The 24,461-nt window shown below is 31.4% G+C and overlaps 1 protein-coding gene across 28 annotated transcripts in view; it reads right to left on the bottom strand.

Moving 5' to 3' along the window:
- ADGRL2 (adhesion G protein-coupled receptor L2) overlaps positions 1-24,461 on the bottom strand; it is a 682,132-nt gene that overhangs the window by 4,751 nt on the left and 652,920 nt on the right. For 11 of the 28 annotated variants that reach the window (XM_074381060.1, XM_074381061.1, XM_074381065.1 and 8 more), the window contains 12 exons: positions 21,163-21,288; positions 20,727-20,932; positions 19,468-19,641; positions 18,324-18,533; positions 17,188-17,408; positions 15,784-15,850; positions 7,798-7,889; positions 6,923-6,967; positions 5,783-5,951; positions 2,972-3,100; positions 2,333-2,429; positions 657-785 (listed from right to left, as the gene is read on the bottom strand). In XM_074381060.1, coding sequence (XP_074237161.1) covers positions 657-785; positions 2,333-2,429; positions 2,972-3,100; positions 5,783-5,951; positions 6,923-6,967; positions 7,798-7,889; positions 15,784-15,850; positions 17,188-17,408; positions 18,324-18,533; positions 19,468-19,641; positions 20,727-20,932; positions 21,163-21,288 — 1,665 coding nt within the window. Of the gene's footprint in view, positions 1-345; positions 429-656; positions 786-2,332; positions 2,430-2,971; positions 3,101-5,782; positions 5,952-6,922; positions 6,968-7,797; positions 7,890-15,783; positions 15,851-17,187; positions 17,409-18,323; positions 18,534-19,467; positions 19,642-20,726; positions 20,933-21,162; positions 21,289-24,461 lie in introns of those variants that run through there. The other 17 variants (XM_074381071.1, XM_074381068.1, XM_074381070.1 and 14 more) reach the window with 7 other exon arrangements.

Raw genomic sequence — 24,461 nt, 5'->3', positions numbered from 1 at the left:
TCCATTAATATTAAACATATATAATATATACTTTTATTTAAAAGAAAAATAAGCTATTAAACAACACAGTAATACAGGATGGGTTAGTGACAATCTTTCCCCCTCCCCCAATTAAAATCTATAGACATAAGCTGACTAATATTAACTTTATTCTGAAATTTTTCTTAAGGAAAAAGAAAACTACCATAAAGCTGCACTATACTATAGTTTGGATATATTGATAAGCTGAATGTGGTTTTCTAGAGCTGGGCATCCAAATTATCTTCATTAGCTAATTCATTCCAGAAACAAATTTTGTCAGCAAGCTTTAGAATTAACTGAACAGTATATTATATAGATAGGATACCTCTAAATGATATAAATCTTGAAGATGGGCTCTCAGACCATGTGATGTCAGTCCTGTAATAATATATTAAGATTTATGCCACCTGTGTTAAAAACATGGATAATTATTGTAAATACTATCATGACTGAGATTTTACTATAATATAGTGCAGTTTTAGAAGCCTGGCATAGGCAATACCATAATTTTTTTAACTGAGAAATTAAGAACGTAATAATAAATAAATGGTAACTTGAATATTTTAGAAACAGGGCAAAGATCATATCTCTCTTTAGCAGCAAAGAAAGTAGTTTTATTTGTAAGTAAAGCACACCTGGTGAGTTAAATACAGGAGCTGAAGGGGCATTACATACAACTGTTTCAGCGAGCAATGTGTTATAGGGGTTGTTAGTGCCGTGGGGTCGAAGAAGAGGGTTTGTTAGTAGGTAATTGCCAGTCATTCCTAAAGTAAAAAAACAACAACAACAAAAAAAAACAGACAAAAGTACATCAGTCTCTTATTTTAGTGTTACAGTTGTAGTAAAGTATTTTTTTTATATTCATCAAGGGTAGTGGACAAGCTGGCAATGGAAAATCTGCTGATTCTGACTGTATTTGAACTACTAATTTGAAGGAGAGAAGGGAGAGGGAAGTTAAATTTCAGCAATTCACAGGTGCTTTCTAAATCCCCCAAGTAAACACCTGCTGAGGATGACATTTACTAATTTTACAAAAGCACTGTTAAACAAAAATGGCAATTAAATGCATAGAGATCAACATTATGTTTCAAGATGTTACTGCTTAATATTAAAAACATAACCACTGAGGCCCAGAAGAGGGACTCTCAAACTTTCAGAATTTACAGGTGTGGGATTATCCCTCATGAAAACATCTGTGTTAATACCAGCTTTGATACAAGCAGGAGGAAAAACAACTTTCACAAACAGGTAGAAAGTATGACACACTGCGAAGAGCTGCTCTTAGTAAATGCAAAAGCACACATGCTGAGAAAAAAAGACTGTACAATGAATTATTAGACCATTCACAAATTCTATCTAACAAGAACTTCCATTATGTAATCTTATTTGCCAGGTTTCAAAAATGAATCATTGAATAATGCATTTACTTTTTGATAGCCAACAGAATAAAGTAAAATACCAAAGCAACACAAGAAATGCCCATTTCTTCCACTCTAACAAATAGCAAACTTTTAAATACTTGCTATGTTTTGCATAACTGATAGAATTTGGATAAATGTATCTTAAAATTCAGGTTAGCATTGCTACCTCACATACTCCTTTTTTCATTTTAAATGAGAATCTCACTAGAACAACGTCAACAGTTTAAAGATGTCATTATGTTTCATTGCAATAAATTCTAACTTCTATTACAAATCAGTACTTCTCAAACTGAAAATACCGTGATAAATTATCTTTCCAAGGATATATACAATACCACATAATTTTTCGTACTAAATTGGAATGTACTAAGCTTTTATTCAAGAATACATGTGTGTCCATATACTCTTTTCTAAATTACTTCATTTCCCACCATATTTTAAGAACTACATTGATTTATCTGATAAATTTAAAGCTGCCACTGTAGACACATCAAATAATACAGAAAAAATTACTTTATAAGCTTTCATTTATTTTTATTTTGTTTATGAAGATTTACTACCAATGTTTTTAGCATTTATTTTTCACTTTTTGAAAGAAAGATTAAAAAACTTAATTTCCATGGTACTATTTTATGCGAATAGTAATTATTCTAATTTTATTAACGGTTTATGAAAAAAAATTTCATAAATGTCTTGTTCAGAAAGGATCAATCTGTACTCCCTAGAATAATATTTCTAATCTGTGGCAAGGTATATTTTCAATAATTACCTTGGAGCTGCATCCTGTTAATGCAATTTAAAATTATATTTTTTGCTTTACATTATTGAGTAAAAGGAATTTATGCGTACTTTAATAAATGGTAATAACTCAAATTTTCCCGATAACTGACCTTGATTAAGTGTTGAAGTGCTATTGATGTCACCTGAGATAAAAGAAGATTCAGACTGTTTTCTCACAGTGTCATTCCACATTCTTCTTATACGACTCTATTAATACAAAACAGCAAGACAAATATGTTTTGTTAGTTTCTCCAAGCTTACCTTATTAAAGGCACACAAAGATTTAGCATAAACAACCTATGTAGGATTATTTAGTGGCCTTTAAAAGAATGTGTGTTGTTTCTGGTCTAAAACTAACAATGTCTACTGTTTATTTATTAAGCAACTAAGGGGTATTTAATCTTCCACTCTTAAAAACATGTTATTTTATTGTCTTCTTTAAAAAGTGGAGATGACTGATTATTCAATATATGTTTATTGAGTGCCTGCTACCACCATTGTGCTATATGGCCTTAGGCTATAAAATGATTATGATACACTTCTTAACTCTCCACAAAAAAGGACATTCACAGAAAAAGAAACACTGAAGAAATATTTAAGAAGACATTAAAACCAAAATACTAAAAATGCAAGTATTTGCTATCTAGATCATTATAATGAGGAGACAATTAGTGCATCTGAACAGAACATGTCTCAGCAGGCTTTCTATAAATAAGGTTAATTAAAGATGCTGTCAAACTCTTTGTTACCTGTGTGCCAGAGGAATACCGAGCACTGGTTCTGGTGGTTGATGCCTTCACTGAACTGTGGGGACTCTCAGTTGGGAGGCCTCCACAGCAGTATGAGTGTCTGAAGCACTTGCCATATTCTTTTCTTACCTGCATTGAATAATCACAAAACCAAGGGATTAATATGAACATACTTGCTTCTCCCTAATTAAATGAACAGTGAAGACAACCAAGAAGAATTAAAGTTCCACTAAGACTTACCCATGGAGAAAACAAACTGAACTTGCAAAATCAAGTTCAATTAAAATTACTGAAATAGTCATCAGAAAAGTATCTCTGGCCACTAGATTGGCTAATAGAATCTTTAAAATGTGATATAACATGTAGAAATGCTTTATGTCCTGTTATTGAGTAATAATATATTTATAGTTTTATTCTCTTATACACATAGTAACTCAAAGTTTTTATTTTATGCTAAAAAACACACAAAATGTAGTATTTTCCTTGCTTAATTACATTTGACTACTCTGTAATTCAGTCATTTAAGTTTTATATGCTTCATGTCCTTTTAGGTAGGTCGATACAGAAACCTCTTTTGCTGGATTGCATAGTTCTGTGGGTCTTTATATGACAAGACTACTTTGGCACAAGAATAAAGAAAACAAGTACCTTGATACATTTGCCGCTAATTAGGATGGAATGTTTTCTTCATTTTCTGATGTGTCTAGCTTTAACATTTAGTGTAGAGAGTGTAAGATGTCTATTCACTTCATTAGCACACAAGGGAACTATTTATGCAATTTCCATTCACATTAATGAGTTACCCATGTAATTTCCCTTTTCCCCTGAAGCTTGAATATATGAACACAACAGAAAGTTGTTAGGTCTAAAACAGTTTCAACTAAACCTAAAAAAGTGAAGTCCGAACAACTGCTAAATAATAGGGCCCCATCTAAAGCAGCGATACATAATTAAGAAAAGAAGGAAAGGTTGCCAGACTGTAGTAGCTATACTGGAATATACACGTTTTTCTGGTGGATTAGAGCCAGACTGTGAAATTACAAGACAGACAAGAAGAAACTGAATAAGAAAACATTTTTTTCTAATAGGTTACAAAAATCCTCAAAGGCTTTCCCTCAACTCAGAGGTCTATATGCAGTACCTGCCCATAAAGACCATGACTTTGACACTTATTCTTTGCAAAATTAGAAAATTAAAATCACTAGTCTACGGCCATACCACCCTGAACGCACCTGATCTCGTCTGATCTCGGAAGCTAAGCAGGGTCGGACCTGGTTAGTACTTGGATGGGAGAAAATTAAAATCACTAGATGACCTTTTACATCTAAGTGCACTTGAATTTTCATCTTTTTTAGCTTTATTTAATTATACCTATTAGGACAAATAACAATGTGGTTGAGCCTTGAAAGCGTTTTCTTGCCCGAAATACGCTCATTCAAGCAGTAAAAACCATGATTTTAACTTAACCTTTTTATATCATATTCTTCACAGCTCATCCTGGCGTACCCAACTGGATATATCCAAACTAAGTTATACTTCTTTTGAAGTATAACATGATGCTTTTAAAATGTAATTGTTAATCTAAAAAGCAAAGAAGCTCCTAGTCCATCTAATACATGTTAACTATACGAGAAAATAATGACTACCTCACTCCTTTTCTGCTATGTCTATGCTTTGTGTCAAAGATGTTTGGCACAACAGCACAAAAATTCTGAATACACAATAATATGCCTTTATACAAAATGTTCATTTATGTAGGAAATACATAAAAGCCAAAGTAGTTATGAAGGTTACCCCTGTGCAATGTTTAGAAAGTTAAAGTTCATTGTTATTAAATAACACATCATACCTCACAAAAAATCTCAACACATTTAATGGCTGTTAACTGCTATGAAATGCTGTATAACCAAAACAATGGCAATCAAAATGGTATTTTATCCAAATAATACCTTCCAGTGTTGGTTTTTGCCTAATGCCTATATTGCTGTGAATGTACATTATCTGTCAGTATTGCACATTCCACTGTCATTATCTCAAAATTATAGCTTATTCAAAACTGATGGAAGTAACAACACTATCATCTTGTCAGGACTGAAAACATAATAGTTTTCACTTTCACAATTCTATTTCTCTGTTCAATTTAGTGACCAACTACTAATAACAGAATAAAATGACTACATTAGATATGCAGGCAGAGAAAGGATGATACCTAGTGAAAGGTATGGAAATCTTATACTTAAATAGACCCTAAGCAATTCCCTTAGGTTTACATCTTCCTGCTACAGTTTAAGCTTTTCATCTGTAAATTTTGAATCATTTTTGCTGACTTCACTTAACATAAACCAGGGCAAAATAGTAAGTAAGATGTAGGGCACTGAATTATTGATTTTTAGATCCTTTAAAATTACTCAAAAGGTAATAATATTTTGTGTGTCTGGTGCTTTAAAAATTAACAACATTTATCCTTATACTCAATTTCATTGTGAACCAATGCACTGCCTTTAGTGAGCAAAGAATGAGTTTATTTACCTCATATACCCTTTATACCTAGCATTTTGTAGACACTACAAGCAAGGAAGAACTCTTAACCTAAGTATCTAGTTTATAACATTCCCAAACTGAGATCCAGAAAATGACTGGTATTATTTTATAGATTAAGCCTAAATTTTTAAACAGGTATTAACTTATAATTAAAAATATGATGCTCTTTAACAACATGCCAGCTGTAAATTAAAACCTTCTTTATTATACCAATTATATTCAAATCAAAGAATGAGTAATCTGAGCCCCTAGGTATTTTCAATTACTTACTTTCTTTTGGAGAGCACAGTGAAAGATGAAAATGAACACTCCCTGGAAAGCATTAAATATGGTGAAGAGATAGGCCATCACAATAGTCTCCTCATTAATAAAAAGCAACCCAAATGACCAGGTGAGGCCAAGAAGACACAGAAGAGCAAAAGCGCCAAGCACCCAAGACCTGGAAAAATAAAGTGAACTTTTTTTAACAGATTCAATGAGCAAAAAACATGCATCACGCTTAAATGTTAACATATCAGTAGTAGCAGTTGACTTTCTCTATGTTCACATTCAAATTCAACAGCATTTTGGCTTTAACCTTTCACTGATTAAGAAAGAACAATAGCATTTAGTACTGCAGCCTCCAGTGAAAACAGCAACAGCAGGTATGACCTTTTCTTATTCCAGAATAAACAAAGTATCAAAACTATATTAAAATACAAGGTGTAATATATCCCCTATGACTTTGTATTTTATGTGCATTTTGATAAAAGAAATTAAGGAGTGCTTAATTAATTTACTCCTGTATTTTTATTCCTCTGGTATCCTCACATGACACTGAATAATGTGACACATACAGAAAGGTTAAATGGAAGATAATCACTTAACGCCTAAACTTCAGATTCTAATAAACTAGTCTTAGGTGAACCTAAGGTTTTATAACTAAAGCATGAAGAAGCCTAGCTGAAATGGGACAAAAACATGAGAACAACTTCAAAATAAAACAATTTTGTAGAGATTTCATCATGAATAGCTTAAGAAGAAAAGAACTGTAGAAAATAGGACGGAATGAGAAGGATTTAAAGTCAGTGCATTCCATGTCTAACTAATGATCTTACTTGATAAATGGCTTATTATCTTCATAGCTAGAAAGCATTATAAGCAGAAAAGAGAAACAAAATTATTAGACAGAATTAAAATAGAAAGTAATAAGAAAGCATTTATGTATTTTATAAATTAGTCAAAATTAAGAAAGTCAAAACGCAGAGGCAGGCAATTAAAAAATAAAGGCATATTATATAGTTTAAAAATACTATAGCAAATCAGATATTTCAAAATAATTATAAAAATTAAGGGCAATTCATGATATTGACGGATTTGTAAAAAATATAAATCATGCCATAAATTTGTTAATGTAGGGTTCTGCCTTACCCAGGTAAGTCCGTATTATAGTAGCCATCACAAACACGGTAATTACTGGTGTAGATGAGAAGATAGAAAGAGGAAAGGAAGAAAAGAGAGAGATGCTAAAGATTAGCTCTCTCTCTTACCATGCAACATGCAATGAAGCTGGTACTAACCTATCTAAATAATCTAATTTTTAAAACAATTTACCCTTACTATAGATCTGCCATTTTTGACATTAAAAATAGTATTTTTTACAATCACATTATAACCAACTTGAATAAAACCTTCTCAAATTCTAACTTAAAAGGCTCACATATTTTAAAAATAAATGAAAATGTTTCCATGATTTAATGAACAACAGCTATCATTTTTTGTTAATTAGATAACATTTTCTCCATTGACAGAATATAGCAGCTTTTATTCAACATTAAGATAAAGTAAATATTTGTTTAATTAGCATGAAAACAACAGATAATCTTCAAGTTAACAATAGTAATAGAGTAAATTCTCTTAGGAAAACAGGATTAGGAGTGGAAACTGCTCAGAATCCTTAAAGCAAAAAGTCATTTAACAAAACAAACTTAATATAATCATATCAGCCATGCAAATAGGAAAATCGTTTTGAACTGCATTTTAAATTCAAATGAAACTGCTACAGTGATATGGAATTTCCACAAAGCCACTGAAACAATTTATTGGCTCTAGATCAGGACAGTAATTATTATCTAATTTTTGACCAGTGTCAGTGATGTAGTAACAATGAGATTCAACCTGAGGGCAATAAAACTTCATTCTGAATAATGTCTACAGTTGACAGAGGTAGAAATCCCTGTGTTCCCTGTGGAGAATATATTTTACTTAGTTTGTCAAGTATTAAAATTGAAACACAAAATACTTACTTAATGTTTTCCAACCTGCTAGAATCTGGTTTCAAAGTGTTTGAATGCTTCACCATTTTGCACAATGTGATCACCAGGAAGATAATATTTAGCTGTTGTAACAAACAATAAGACCACAATGAACAAAGAGTTAAACAATGACTAGTTCTTGCAAATGTATCAATGCATGTTTATATGGTAGACACTGATACAATTTTAGTTTATGTATGCAATGATCAAGTTGGGTCTACATAAAAGTATGTATGATCAATTCTTTAACAGATCGTTTGACATCAAATTGCAATCTCATTAAGTCAGTATTATATGGAAATGATTAAATAAATTAGAAAACCTAAATTAGTTTCTTTAGCTAGATGTACTCCAGGGCCTAAAAGCCATCTGATGGAAACAATGAAGTGAATTCCTTAGGAGGGGCATTTACATCATGCAATATACAAGAGAAAAAATTGCTGTGTTTGGAACCGTAAGTCTTGGTTGTGAGTCTAGCTCTTGATTATGACACAATAAATGAGGATAATGACATCTGCATGATCTATTCATAAGGAATTGTGAGGATCAAATGAAATAACATATGATAAATGTTTGTTATATAAAGTAAGATAGAGTTTAAATAAGTATGTTTTGCCATATAACTTTTAAAAGCCATCAGTTCTTTTTTTTCCCTATATCTCTGCATTGTAAGGAAGTAAATTCTGACAAAAGGCTGTTTTGAGTCCTTCTAAACATTCAGCTATGCAAATTATGTAGGTGCAAACAAAAGCAAAATGAGGAAGACGGAATCTGACAGAGAAGGAAAGTGAGTGGATTCCAAGAGGTCAATGTGAGCTTGCTCAGAGGAAAAGGAGTTGTGTTTGGACTGAGAGACAAAGGTTAGTGATTTGCATTTGTTTCTAGATACCTGGCAGAATGTTGGAAGAAGACTTCGAAGGCAGTTCCATTATTATGCTCCAAAAATAGAACTTAGCTACCTTGTTCCTAGATTTTTGACATTTTATTTTTAGATTACTTTTTAAAAGGAAAAAAATCCATTATTTTGTGAGCTTTACATGACTTAAGAGAATACGAGAAATAGTATATTCAGAAAGGATGCAATTCACCTATTATAGGTATGAATGAATTTAATTCCTTAGATTATGCAGATAATCAGCATAACTGTGTTACAGTAACATCATCATTTTTACCAAATGGTGATTATAAAATGATCAAATGATAATGTTATTTAATTGATCTTTCACTACTTCTGATTTTATAATTTGGAAAAGTGATATAGGGCAATAAATAAAAATGTCCAAGTTCTCCCTAATGGTAAGTTTAGGAGCAGAGCTAAGGAAAGCCTTAATGTAGGCTGTGTATCAAGTCATTTGTCTACTGTGCCCTATGATTTCTCTTGGATGTAGAACTCTCTCTTAAGAGATAAAATGAGGTGTCGGCAGATAACGTTCTATCCTTTGATGCTAATTACTTAAACACAAAAATGGTTCTTTATTTTAAAAAATTTAAAAATAATTTCTTAAAGTACTTATCTAGAGAAAAAGTAAATGTAATTGTAGAAACATTATCCGGCTTTATTTTTGTAACATTCTAGTTGGTCACAATATAAATAAATGCTTGAATTTTAGGAGATACTACAATATGATAAATTTCATTCAACAAATATTTCTTGATCTTGTTCCATACAAGGATGTGCTTATTTTTATGTGGATGAATAAGACACAATTTCTGCCTTTGAGAAATTAGAGAGATCCTTCTGGTAGTGCAGTAAATATCTGATTGGGTTTCTAAAGAATCATGGTAAAGTGTTATCTCTTAATTTTTTTTTTAAGGAAAATCAAGAGTTTTTTTTTTGTTTTGTTTTGTTTTTTTTTTGTTTTTTTTTTAATGCAATACTAGCTTTCACTGGTAAAATTCAAGAATGGTTAAAAACAAGAATTCCATAAATATCCTAAAAGTAAACCAAGAAACCAAAACCCAAGTAAACAAATAAACTGACTACAAAGGGTAAGATGGATGCTTTGCAGATTCACAATTAAAATTCTCCCTTTGTTTTTGAATGGTCCGATAAGAACAATTTACTATCTTTTATCCTAAATCTTCTGAATCTAAGGTTTCTTTTCCCCTCCTCCTCTTAAACAATTTCTTGAAGTGTATAGGACCATAATTTGGCGTTCTTAATTTTCCAAGCATATTAATTATCTCCTTGGGAACAAAATATTAGTAGTATTAAAACATTCTGGAAATAAAGAAGTTATTCATTATCCACTACAATGTATAAAATTTGTAACACAAGAATGTGAATGTGGAAAAATGAAATGTGGACATGTAAAGTATTATATTGCAAAAAGAAGAGGAGTAGAAAATGATAAAATCTTGGAAGTTAACTCAGAAGAAATATTTTTCAATGGCAAAAATCAGGGACAACTTTCCAATAAAACTGACATACTAAAATAAATCTACCAATATAAAAATACAGTTAAGGCTTAAGTATGATAAAGTCATTTTTCCTAGTTAATACTAATCTAGTTACATTTGCCATAGAAAACTTATTTCAATCCTTTAAAAACAGACAGTTTAATGCATTTTTTCCTCTTTTGCTCCCCTCACTTAACTGAGGTTTTCAACATTACATGTGTGTTTAATTTATCTTTCTAGTTACACATATAATACATTCACAATGTAAGTTCAGAAAATAAAGAAAACTACAGAGGAAAAAGCAGTTACAATCCTATATTCAGAGGTAGCAGGCAGCACTTGTATAACCATTTTACGAATAATTCAGATGTATACTGCCAAAAATTAATTCGCTACTTTCATGTCAGTGCTGGGATTCAATATAGTATGGTCTGGGCTCCACAGCCCACAGACTTCCCATATTAAAATTAACCAATTTATTCTAGGTGAAAAAAATTAGAAGTCTCATAACAAAACAAAGATATACTAAAGTCTATCTTTAAAAGGCTCTATTTCTATAAAAAGTAATCTAACTTAAAAATCACTCAGATGAATGAAGATCAATAAATTGACATATAAAATACTGCCTCAAAGAAATCCTATTTATGTTATTTACACAATAGGTATGCTCATCAAATGACTTCTGTCTGATGGATTTTCCAAATTAACAATTTCCTTTGTAAAACACTACCATCCTACAATCAGCAACTGGCCAAAACACCCACGCTTCTACTCCCACTAGTCAAGTTGCATGTGTAACAACAGTTGGTTGTGTTTTTTCCAAATATGTTTATGCCATTTATACTTTTACATTGCTAAGTATCACATAAGCTCCTAAATCTAAGTGCAAATATAAGAATAAAATTTTAAAAAGCTGTTTCTAACATACTTAAAACTAAATGTTTCAAAAGACTTGAAAGTGACTTTCTTTAAAGACGACTAGAAGTATTGGAAAGATAATCGTAACTTTGAGGGATTTCTGCACTCAAATTACAAGTGTCCGAATTCTTCAACTCGAAGAAACTTAAAATAAAACTTTTAAACTAATACACTAATATTTAGATGTCAAGAAATTTACAGTTAAACCCAACACTAATTTAGCTGCTAAAACATGACTTGAAGGCATACAAATAATGAGGCAATGGTATGTTGAAGAGGACAAAATACCATCATTTCAGGACAAAGTAATTATGAAATAAAGAAAGCATGACACATTACAAATCTTAAGATGGCAAAAAATAAAAAATAAATATGAGATTTTTCTTTTTCCCAATTCAATAAAGAAAAATTTCACCCATACATATTATTTACTAGTCTTATTAGGGAAACACGAAAATTTTTATATCATTTAGATACCCAACAATTTAGGTTACCACCAACATATATGACAATAAAATACTTTATGGAATTAAACAGAATATATACTGAAGCATAGATACATTTTATAAAATGTGGTTTTATAGTTATCTTATTTTCTCCAATGTTAAAAAATGTAATGCTAAATTTTAGTTTGATAGAATAAATATTGTTGCTGTAATCTTTTTCAGGAGGCAATACATTCTGATAATTATAATTTGGCAGGGGAAAATATTCCAAAAATTTTTTTCCTCTTTCTTCTTGTTTTCTTAAAATACAACTATGGAAATGAGAACAAGAGGCAGAGAGGCAAATAAACACAACTTTGATAAAAATCTATAGTCTTTTTAAGACAAAAAGGGTAGCTTTCAAATAAACTACTGGCTGCAAATCTGAGTTCCTTTCTTCTTTGCATTTTTCTCATTACATAAATGGCTCTTTCTAGCCATATACTTCTGTGCTTTTTTTTCTGCCTGGTTCAAATAAGTGATTTCTTTTTCCTTTCTTTAATTTTTGCTCAATTTGTTTTCCTGCCTTTGACGTACATTTACAAAATAAAATAAATCACAGCCATTAAACATGTTATTTTCCCTATTTCTCAATGGAAGGCAGGCAAAGAGGCAAGAAGAGAACAATGTCTCTACCATCCAAATGCTGCTCTTCTCCTGAATTCCAATGCAGCCACTCTTTGCCCTCTCGCTCTTTGTTTTTATTTTCATTGTAAATACCACGAAGTTTAAACATAATATTTTGGCATAGGTTGAAAGTCTCCATGCATCAGTGAGAAAGGAAAATGGTGGCGGTACAGCTGCATACACAAACATTTGTCTAAACTTGGTTAAGTACATGCAGTTACTCAATTATCCACACAGATGCCACTATTAGTAAATATAGGCTATTAGGACTGTGGTACATACCTATGACATCCCACCAGGCTAAATGTCCATGCTAATAATTAATTTTGGAGATGAAACAACTCATTTAAGAATTAATCAGATTTCAGCTTAGCTCTGGGCGTGTGTGTGTGTGTGTGTGTGTGTGTGCAGGTTTGTGTGTACAGTTAAATGGATGCTTATCTCTTAAGATAAATCTCTGTGAGTTGAGAGCAAACTGAGAAACAAAAATTTCTTATTCAGCCAAAATGGGTAAGTCATCAAAATGGAACATTTCTTCCCCCTCCCACTGACAAAGATCACTCTTACCTATCCCCAAATAATAATTTCAAAAATTATTATTTATAATAATCAGTCAATATAATTTGCTGATAAAATTCAACATTACTTAATGATATGGCACAGCTAAACATCACCCATATTGATGAACATGAAAATACAAAAAAGTTTTAAAAAAGAAAAAGGTACCACAGATTATAGGAGTGCATAGTTTGTTTTATGGACATCAACCTGCTCAATTGAATCACATCCATCTGAGCTTAACAGCTTAAAATTCATTCCACAGCTTGCAGTGCTGACATGGATATGATAAGACAGAAGAACAGAAACATCACTGTGAAGTAACCTAGCTGAACTGCACATGTTCTGACCCTTTTTGTCCTCCCTGGAGCTTTTGCTACCTGGCAAATGCAACTCTAAAACCATACTTGTATCTCTAGATCTTTGCTGTTAGCCAAGCAGAAACCTATTTCTCCCTGGGACTAGCAGCCAGAGAGGTGTTCTCTGAAGAAGGCTTCTAAATGAGTGTGTGAGCTGAACTCTTACTGAACTGAATTAATTATTAACGATGCAGATGGAGCTGTCCAAATGATAAGAACAGCTCCTGACGTGTCATGATCCAAGCTTTCATTAAACCATTTCAGGCATACTAATGGTTTCCCACTGCTCATTACTTACCAGCACTTTTCTCATAGATATAATAACTCTAGTGCCTGTAGGCAAGACATTCTATAGAAATGCAGAAGTAGGAAGTTTTATCTTTCTTAGCGTATTATTTTTCTTCATAGACTATTATTTAGAATGTACACCTATTTAATTCAACTAAGTGAAACAGTTTCAATTCAGAAAAATTAAAAATGCAAAGCTATACTATCTAGGAATAGCAATAGGTAATTTTTGTTATGAGAATATTCCTTAAAAGGATACTACACAGTGCAATCTATATTATTAAGATTTGTGTCTGAATGGATTTTTAAATGCCTTATTATCACCAGAGGGAGATGTATATAAATATATTTTCCACACACATACACTGTATAATCATATCATATCTCAATTTAAGTTAGATACTCTTTTGCAAGACACTGTTTTGTATTCCTTTACCACTCTTAATCTCTCTGTTGGGAAAATTAGAGAGCAAATCAATTGCAGGAGAATTCCAACAAGGTCTGTACTGGGATTGCTACCTACTGGGGTTTTTGTTTGTTTTTAAGTTGAGAATGCTGTTGAAAATGCCCTCACATCTCAACCTGAAGGATTTGGGAGAGGATAGTAATGACAAGACTTATAAAGTAACAGTGTGCTCTACTATAAATGAACAATATAATAAAATGTTGTTTACCCTTTTTTTCTTACTAAAAGCTGAGTAGGTTGAACATTTATTTATTTTGCTAAGTGAAATATTTTTTAATGATCTGAAGTCAGTACTTATCTTCAGAAATATCAAATAAGCAAAACTATGGTATAAAAGAAGTAAACATGTGACAGCCTCATAGGCAAAATATCCCTAAAGCAGTCTTTACATTTTCAACATATAAATGTGTTTGATGAAGGTCTTTGGGGAAAATGGAAGGTTATGTCTTTAAGGATCATGCCTCTTCATGTCAGCCATTTAACTCTAGACTCTAGATAGGCTTAGGCTGTGTTAACATATGAACACCAAGAACAAAATCTTGGGCAATCATCAGATTTAGTAATTCTGATAAGAAATCAGCTTTCCTAAGAACTTGAGAGTGTTTTACTGGTTTAATTCATACAGGCATTCATCTCAAATATTCATTTCACTTTGTATAAGTAATTGTGTTAAATAATTAATTTTAATGACAAACAAATATACACTTGAAGTGGTTTTAAGTTTCCTTCAAGTAGTAAAAATTTTTCTCAATCTTATGAACCACTACTTAACCATGAAAATATCCAGGAGATAATTTGTGTTACTTTTTGGAAAAAAATTTTAAAAATCCCTAAGATAGGTAGTATTTATGCATTTATGTTTCCTTTTCAGAGTTTATGACGCCCATTTCTATCACCATAGTGCTATAACTGAGCAAAAGTTTTTTTTTTTTTTTTTTTTTTTTAAGACAGGGTCTCACTCTGTTGCTGGGGTGCAGGGGTGCAATCATAGCTCACTGCAGCCCCGTGTTCCCAGGCACGAAATATCTTTCTGCCTCCGCCTCCCGAGTAGCTGTGACTACAGGCATGTGCCTCCACAGCCAACTAATTTAAAATATTTTTGTAGAGGTGAGGTGTTGCCCAGGCCCAAGTGATCTCAAATTCCTAGGCTCAAGTGATTCTCCTGCCTCAGCTTCCAAAAATACTGGGATTACAGGTGTAAGCCACCCTGCCCAGCCCTGAGTATAAGTTTTAAATACCAAAGTCTAGATACTATAGCTACACTCTTTTATTTCAACTATATTTCAAATGTCACTAAAAGTAATGTAAGAAATTTAAAAACATCTTCATGTCATTATCTTTAACATATCAAATTCATTTAAAAATACTATTTCTTAAATTAATATTTTCATTTGGTATCTTACATCTTATGCTGATTTAATAGTCATTTGTTAATGCAAGCTTAAACAACTTTTTATACCCTAAAAATAACTGAGGATGTGGATATTCATTTAAAAGTATTAAATTACTATATGGAAACTGAGATAATGAAAATTAAGGTAATGTTCTTTCACTTTCCCGACACAGTCATTTAATTTAAAACATGGCCTATATGTAAGTATATTTTATAGATTACAAAGTGATATTTTAGCATATTAAATTAGAAATGAGAAAAAATACTTTTTGGAGGAAAGATTTTCAGATATATTAATTAGCAAGTGTATAAAAGCTCAATGATGGTATAATACATAAAATACACTATTATCCTGTGAGACAGGCAAGTTTATAAATCTTTGAATGTATAGATAGATAAACAAACAATAAAACAAATTTTTTTGTTTAAATAGCACTGCTAAAGCAGCAAGCTCAAAAGCAAGGAAAAACAGAATCTGCTTACCAGAATAATGAATGTAACAGGTCCAATGAAGCTCCATATAAAGTAGTTATCAACATGAAGCCAGCAACTATTACGAAAAGAATATACGTTAGTAGTTTCTATGGAACCTCAAAAATCACAAGGAAAATAGGATTTTAAAAATCTAAAAAACAAAACTATCTCTACATTTGCCATTGAAAATTCATTTATCATGTGCAAGAGCCCTAATACTTCTGAGTTGGCTTTGACTTAACAAAGGATAGTAATTTATTTACTTTAAGCTGCTGGTTTTGTATTTGATAAAAGCATACAAAATCATGCTTGTATGGGGGAAAAAATAAACACCATCCACCACTAAATCCTTAAGACCTCTCACTTCCCTAAGAAAGACTTGAAACTCAATATTACAAATTGTCTCATTTTAATAATCTTCAAATTATTAATTAATTAATTTAAAATAATTTTCAAAATTTGCCTTTCAGATCTGTCTGAGCTAAAGTGCTTAACCCTATGGAATATAACAGCCCCCCCCCCAAAAAAAAACGGTTCCAATGTTATGTTTGTTGCAAAACAGTGTAGCAGAAATATAATACCTCCACTAGGAATGGATAAATACTAGTAAAGGAAATCAAAGCACTAAACTCACATAGTATTAGAGCAAATGATGCATAAACTTATTAAGACAGATTTTACTTAGTGGTTCATTTTTCATATAACATGGAATCCCCAATGAAATTCTTTTATTTGTCTTTCATCATCTGTACAGTCAGAAAGCTTTCTTTAGTCCAAAGAATCTTTATATAACTAATTTTATCAAAGGAAAAAAAATAAACGGAATTAGAAGGCGAATTCATGCCTCTAGCAAACAAAATCCTTAGAAACATTACTATGCCTACCTTCTGTCACTTTCTGTAAATATCTATATTTTTATAAACAAAAGACAGTGACTTATTTTAATCCTTTCAAACTGCCTGATAAAATATTATCAAAGTAAAACATATGGGATGGAATGTGCTACTGTCACAACTCAGAATGAGAGCTAGAGGGTCAGCTGCACAAAGAGAGTTAATGAAGCATTAGCTTAACACTGAGTGGTTAAACCTGTCAGATGCTTTAAGTTCAGAAGAATTTTTACTTAATATCTTTCTAAGGCCAAAAAGTTATTTACTTTTTCAATTTGTTTCAGGTCAATCTTTTGTGTTATAAAGAAAGTCCATAATTTAGAATCTGCCTTGCCAGAGTACAAATCCTCTGAACCCAGAAAATTACAAAAGATTTGATTGTAATTTGTGCACAGTATGTCCATTCTCTTACCAATAAAGCTTTCAGATGCTATTTTAATCTGTCAGGGACCCTCACTGACAGCTAACAGGCTTTAAAAAATTATTCACTTGAAAAACACTCAGGTCGCTTGCAATTACTTACGCTTTTTCTGTTCCATAGCTCTTATAGTCAATAGCAGCTGAAACTCCAACCACTGTGGCGGGAAACAAGTAACCAGCAACATAGTAATATTTTTTCCTTGAATATTCACTTTCAAAAACTTCAACTAACATTAGATAGAGCTGCACACCTTCTAGGCACATCCAAGCAAAAGCCGCCAAAAAGAAAAAGTGCAGAAGTCCTGCAAATATTGGGCATGCAATCTACAGGGGGAAAGAACAAAAAAACAGAAAACTCATGAGTAAAAACAGTCCACTCCAAAACTATAAAATACAAAGAGATATCACTATGATTTTTAAAAATACATTATTCAGAGTATACTAATGCTTCCTCAAAATATTTTTTTCATAAATGGAAAAAGCTAAAAACCCTGCCTAATTTGAAGACTATCATGTTCATGGAGTATAATGCCAAGTGTGCTAGATTTCATCAAGGTAGAACCTTACCATAATATTTTTAGTGAAATTAAATATCAAGAAAGCTTCATAACTTCTTTTTGTGAATTATCTGTTATGAAATCTGAATATTCGTAGATAATTTACTTCACAAGTCTTTAGGAGTGATGTTTGCAAATTTATTATTTCTATTTTTTCTATAATTGAATTTAAAAATTTTGCTTTAATGACAAAATCCTCGCTCTAATTACCTAGGATTATTTTCCTGTCATATCTGGAGCATCCTTAAATTATCCAAGTGCAGATGAATATAGGGTGAAGCATTAACTAATTAAGTTCTGTTTCTGACATTAAGCCCTCATGATGATGAATAAATTGCTCTGAATACAAAGAAAGGATCATTGGTCAGAATGACTACCTAAGCAAGATAAGAATTTTAAAAATAGGATCTTTCTATTTCTGTATCCCCAGAATTCTTCTATTAAAATTATATGTCTTACTAAAATCCCAGAAAAATTCGACTATATTTTAATATACAAAATGAATTAATTCATAATAATATTACTTAATAATTGGGCAGTCTTTTACCACTGTCTTTCAATATTGCCACGTGAATTATATCAAGTTACAAGGTCAAACATTAATATCAGTATCACATGTTGACTCACACCTCTTAAAATAATTTTCAGAGATCTAAGGTCAATTAATTCAATTGGTGCTTACCGCATATTTTGTCTTATCAATGCCTATTAGGAAAATAAATTCAGCAATGAAAAGGTTGATGCAAAGGTTCTTGTGAATAGTATTTCGGTCGCTCTGTAGGCCACGGAAAAAGCAGAAGGTGAAGATGCAGATAGCCAGACAAACAAGGGAAATGACAATTCCCACCCAGGTGATCACTGTAAGAAGTAATTCATGAACTCCATCTTTATACTGAAAATGAAAAGATATGAGGAACATTAGTATTCCTGCATTACATCAACTAGAAGACAGCTTTCACATGTACAGCTCATCGTTTACTGCTGAATTCTTTGAAGAATACTATTCATATGTGTTCAAAAAGGGCTCAATAGTAAAAAGAAATTTTGATCATATAATAGCGTTCAACATTATTGCCTTTCATATTTAAAAAATGATCTACATGAGAGGAAGATTTTACCTAGAAAACAATACAAGAGCCTGATTTCAAAATATAACTGAGTTAACTATATAAACACATGGAGACTACATGACAGAATAAAGAATACTTATTCATGATTAAAAACAACTGACATTTTAATTATTTTTTCCAAGCTAACACATAAGCCAAGTTTTAAGTTTTTATTTCTCCTTGGGTTTTTGTATGTTTACATATTGAGAGTTGAATATACAACATATCTGAGACTACACTACTTAAAATATTTTTGGCTACACTTCTTAAAATATTTTTGTCTTCTGGCCCCCATTCTCTTAATCACAAGAAACAATATTGAGACATATTCCAGGAGCCATTTTGACTTTTCAAAAGATGAAGTTGTCAAATTAGACTCAAACATTCAAGATGGGAAGGGCATCCTAAACTCTAGAGCCTTCTTTTTGTATGACCTATTGCTGCTCATTATTTAAATCTTCTGTTGCCTCTACCCAACACCTGCCACAAGAAGGAAAACTTACAAGTCTATAAAGTTATAGCACATGATTTTGAGAAGTAACAATAACAATGCAAAGACTTATTAAAATTTATGGAGAGTAGAGAAACAATTAGAAATCAACATTACTTTGTTTGCTTTTCAGTTACGATTAGCACCTAAAGAAAAGGACTATTATACAAGCTATTTTGAATCTCTGAGGTTTTTCTCTGCTACTAAGTAGAAGCACAAATACTTACTGCAATTTCCCTGTGGGCCATGAGAATTGCAAAATTGGTTAGGTGGCTGCATGCACATGTTGTCCGAGTTTTATTAGTGTCGACCAGCTTGCAGCCCTGGGTAGACCAATATCCCATCATAGTTCTCTCTGAGTAGTTCCAGAAGGAGCAGTTTGCATTGAAATAATTGTCAGGCTGGGAAATAAAATGACAAGGTAAAATTAGGATTTTATACTCTAAGATGGCAGTAGCAATTGTTTAATATGTGTAAAAGGTAATTTAGATTAAACTTTGCATGTTTCAGACTATAAAGTTTTTCATCAGCAAAATTGTGGACTATGTTATACAAGGTAGATACCTAGCTTAAAAGGAGCTTTATAGTCCGAAACACTCTATAAAGTGTACTCTAAATTACCAAGACCCGTTTTACACAATTTCAATTTCCATTTTATGATTTTACATACTGATGGTACATTAGAATCATTTTTTTTCCTTTCTGATAAAATGAGAGCCATAAATTTGTTCTGAGAAAATTATATACGAACCAAATGTTTTAAAAATCCACGTTCTATTTTGGATCTATTTTTGGTTAGTTCTAAGAGATACACACTAGTGATTGTTAGTACCTTGAAGCTCTTAAGAGTCAACAACTGAAGCAGGTATGAGTACCACAACCACACAAATTAATTTTTTTTTGCCAATTTAAAGATCCACTTTATCTGTGGGCGTTTATTCACTCTACTTATCACAACAGCCAAACATTCTGTAGACAATCTTCCAATACAGTATAGGTACTGAAGTATCAACTTGCATTCTAAGGCACAGCAGAGGAATCACATCTTCTCATTATTTTTTTTTTTTTTAAGCACACTACTTGGTAACAGCTGTGTCAAATATGATCAGTAAAACTAATGAAAAAAATTCTGCCACACAAAGGCAGAGCCCTAAGAGTTAATAAATACTCAGCTACCCTACTGCTAAGGTAAGGGTTAATTTTCATTTGAAAACAAATTAGAATCATTTACATTTTCCTGTTGATTACTGAATTAGCTTTCATTAAGAATACACTTAAGTTCCAATAATCACTGAACCAAGCTCATTTAATTTTATGTTCACAGACTTAAATAAACTTGTGTCTCTGACCTAGTCCAACATTTAAAATTCAACTGGAAAATGGTCTTGTCTTTCCTCCCTCCCCCTCCCCAGCACCTCAGTTTTGCTTTCCTTTCCTTCTGCTTTTATATAACCTTCCACTACTTCATTAGCATACATTAACTTACATCAATGTGTGGCAGGGTGAAAAGCACAGGATCAGTCAGGTATACTCGGCTGGACTCTTTATTGATTGAAACTGAAATGACGTGGGAATTCACTGCAATGGTGCTATTACGGCCAATAAAGTCAGCACCCAGTTTAATGGTTGCATTTTCTGTACTAAGGAACTGTCCCAGACTCCGGTAAATGATAAACACCAACTTTGCAAGCCCTAGGAAGGTAAAAATAGTCACATGATTTACAAAAAAAAAAAAAAAAAAGTTTATTAATAACTAAGACAAAATAAGAATAAAATGATAAAGTCCTAAGGCACTGTTTTAAGTCTGCTTTTAAATGGTAAGCCTTTTTTTGTTTTATAAAGAGTCAAATCCATTTTAGGATTAACAGGTTTTTCAACAACAGCAACAAAAACTGGCAATTTTTAAAAGACTTCCATCTTACCATTCCTGCTGTTCTGTTTGACGGTATTTGCAGAGAGTTGGATTGAGCTGCCTGCTCCTTTGATGCCCAGAGGAAATTTAAAGTCTTGGATCTGTCCTTCTGTACTGAGTACAGCAACTTCCAGGACTGGATGAGGCAAAACATAAAGCAGGGAAAAGGAGGATTCTTTAAATTTAACTAAAGAGGCAAATGATAACTGTCTGGAAACTACTGTTTTCTTTTTGTCGACTTAACAAAAGTTTACTGTGACAGGTTTCAACAAAAATCATGAACAAAAAAACAAATTAATCCAAATTATTTAAGAGTCATAAATATTCACTTCTCAAAACAATTTTGTATTGTCACTCTAACACCTTCTTCATATTTTATCTCTTTTGTCATAAACTAATACCAATCTGTTAGCCTAAATGTATGAACAGTGTATGAATAAATAGTATGTAACTTTCAAGGTTTTATATTTAAATCATGAAGCTAAATAAAAATATTTCAAATTCTTATTTTTTGGCTCTGTATATCAAGCAACTTTTCAATGACCATTACTTGACAGTGGCAAAACTAATATGAAGTACAAATCTGAACAGCTTTATGGCATCTATTTCTATCTATGATCCATTTTAATATGAAAAATTATACAGGTCAAGTTTGCAGTAATACATCGTTTTTCTAATTTCTAAAAATAGCAAGCCCAGAAGAATATATTTATGATGAAATGTCATTATGTTAGAACTTCCCATTAATTCTCACTAGTAACCATCAATTTTTACATACTCAAATTGGGCAGAAAAGAACCTACAGGCCAAACCTGGTATGCCATTTGTTTTTGTAAATAAAGCTTTATTGGAACACAATCATGCTTATTCAATTGTATATTGCTTATGGCTTCTTTAGCGCTACAATGCCAGTTAAATATTTGCAAGAGAGGAGGCCACCATGGCTTGCAAGGCCTAAAATATATACTATCTGGATCTTTACAGAAAAAGTGTGACAACCACTGTAGTCTAAACCAAATTTCAAAAATTCAAACCAAGTATTGAAATTGAAAACCACCCAAGGAAAACAAGTCAATACAAAACACTGAGAACATCTACCTATCAACATGCCAATGCTAACTTCATTTCAAAAATATAATTAATAGTAATCACTGTCAAAACAAATGTTTACCGTCTACTGGAAATCCCGATACAGATTGCAATTATTGTACATTTACATTCATTTAGATTTTAAAACGAACGGAAAAGAACATTGTTTTTACAGGAGTTAAGTGTCCTGTATTAATAATCACAATATTAACATTTTATTGATGAAATCTAAGGAATTCTATTAAAAATTCATTAATTTCCGACACCGGAATTTTAAAAATAATGTGTATTATGTATTCTTAAACAACGTTCAAAAAATACAGTCCATATATATTTTTTTGAATGTCACCCTCTATAATGTCTGTATTATTGCACAGCTATTCACCTACAATTCCCTTTTCCTTTTTACAAAAATTATCTCATATCATTGTACAGTAATTCTTGGACACTATTTTTTTATCTTGTGCAACTTTGTTTTGTAAAATACATCTATATTTAGCTGTAAATATAAAAATATAACATTCATAAATTTTTATAAGTTATTACACCACATGTCAAACCCCTGAAATACAAATTTATAAAAAGCATCATGTAACTGTTAGAATTCTATCAGTTGCAGAAACTGGTTGATATACCTAATTACTGATTTATGTTTGAAAAGATTAAGCAGATGGGATGAACTGTTGTCATATCAGACTCTGTATGTGGGGCAGGGAGCAAAGGCGGGAAGAAGTTTGATGAAAGTATCTGATTCTTCCACACACTGTAAGGAGCTATCATTAACCTTAACAAGACAGGACGAAAAAAGAAAATCCTGTGAGTTTTCATGAACCATCCCAAATACAGATATACATGTACAAAGAGTTAATTTCATTAAACAAATACTTATCAAACTTTATTTTCACTAAACAGAAATTTACTTATTAGAGTTTAAAAAGTAATGTTCATAGTAAAGAAAAAGTATGATTTTTTAAAAGGAGTAAGATCATGACTACAGATCTTAGTAAATATTTTAAGCTATTTAAGATATTCTCATAAGAAAATGTAATAATGAACTTTATACCAACAAATAATTTGTATCAATAAATTTTTAAAAGGCAATAGAAATTTTCCTAGAAAAATCAAACTGACTAAAAGAAATTAAAAACCCTAATAGTTTATGACCATTAAAAACTCAACTGATAAATACACACTGAATTTTAAGTAAGATTTCTATTTTCTGAAACAGAAAACAGAAAAAGATGTGTCCTAACTCATTTCACAAAAAATTATACTATACTTTCAGTCATTAAAATGATGCAGGAAAATCTTTAATAAAATATACATACACTTTAAAATATCCTGGACAAATTAATTACTAATTTAGGTTTTTAAAAGGCCTAGAGAAATTAATACATTAGAAAATATATTCCTATAATTTGTCAAATACATTTTTAAAAAGTATTCACAGAAAGAATAAATTTCGACAACCATTTAATGTCAAAAAATCTTTACAAAAAATAGGGAGAAAAATTCCTTGACCAGATAAAAGTTTTCTTATCGGATAAAGGCTAAACCTTTATCTATCCAAAACCTATACAGCAAACTATAGTGTAAAACTCTAGAAGCACCCCTTTTAAAGTCAAAATGATCTCTATCACAGGTTTTATTCAGCACTGTACTAGAGGATCTAGCTTAGTAATTCAAGAAAAGTAAATAAAAGGTATAAAGAAAAAACAAGTATTATTCACAGTAAACACAATTAACTGCATAGTAATCATGAGGGACTCTAATGATAAATTATCAGAAGTACTAACAATTTAGCAAGGCTGTTATGAGCAAAATCAATTGTGTTTCTATACACCAAACAACAAAAAAAATGATAAATTATCGGAAGTACTAAGAATTTAGCAAGGCTGTTATGAGCAAAATCAATTGTGTTTCTATACACCAAACAACAAAAAAATTAGAATATAATTTTAAAAGTGATATTATTTATAATAAAAACAAAAGTATTAGTTATCTAAGAATAAATCTAATTTTTAAAAAGTGCAAGACACTAAAAATAGGAAAAATACATAACTTTATAAGAAGACCTAAGACAAAATGAAGAAATACGCTACGGTCTGATTCAGGAGAATGCAACAGTTTAATCTGGAACCTCTTTCAAAATCAATCTACAAACTCAATCCAATTCTAATCAAAACTTTAACAAGATTTTTGTGTCTGGAATTTGACCCA

Source organism: Saimiri boliviensis, chromosome 11 (genome assembly GCF_048565385.1).
Source record: "Saimiri boliviensis isolate mSaiBol1 chromosome 11, mSaiBol1.pri, whole genome shotgun sequence".
NCBI classification, from domain to species: domain Eukaryota; kingdom Metazoa; phylum Chordata; class Mammalia; order Primates; family Cebidae; genus Saimiri; species Saimiri boliviensis.
The sequence above is the reverse complement of the archived record's forward strand: the minus strand, read 5'-3'. Positions and strand labels throughout refer to the sequence as shown.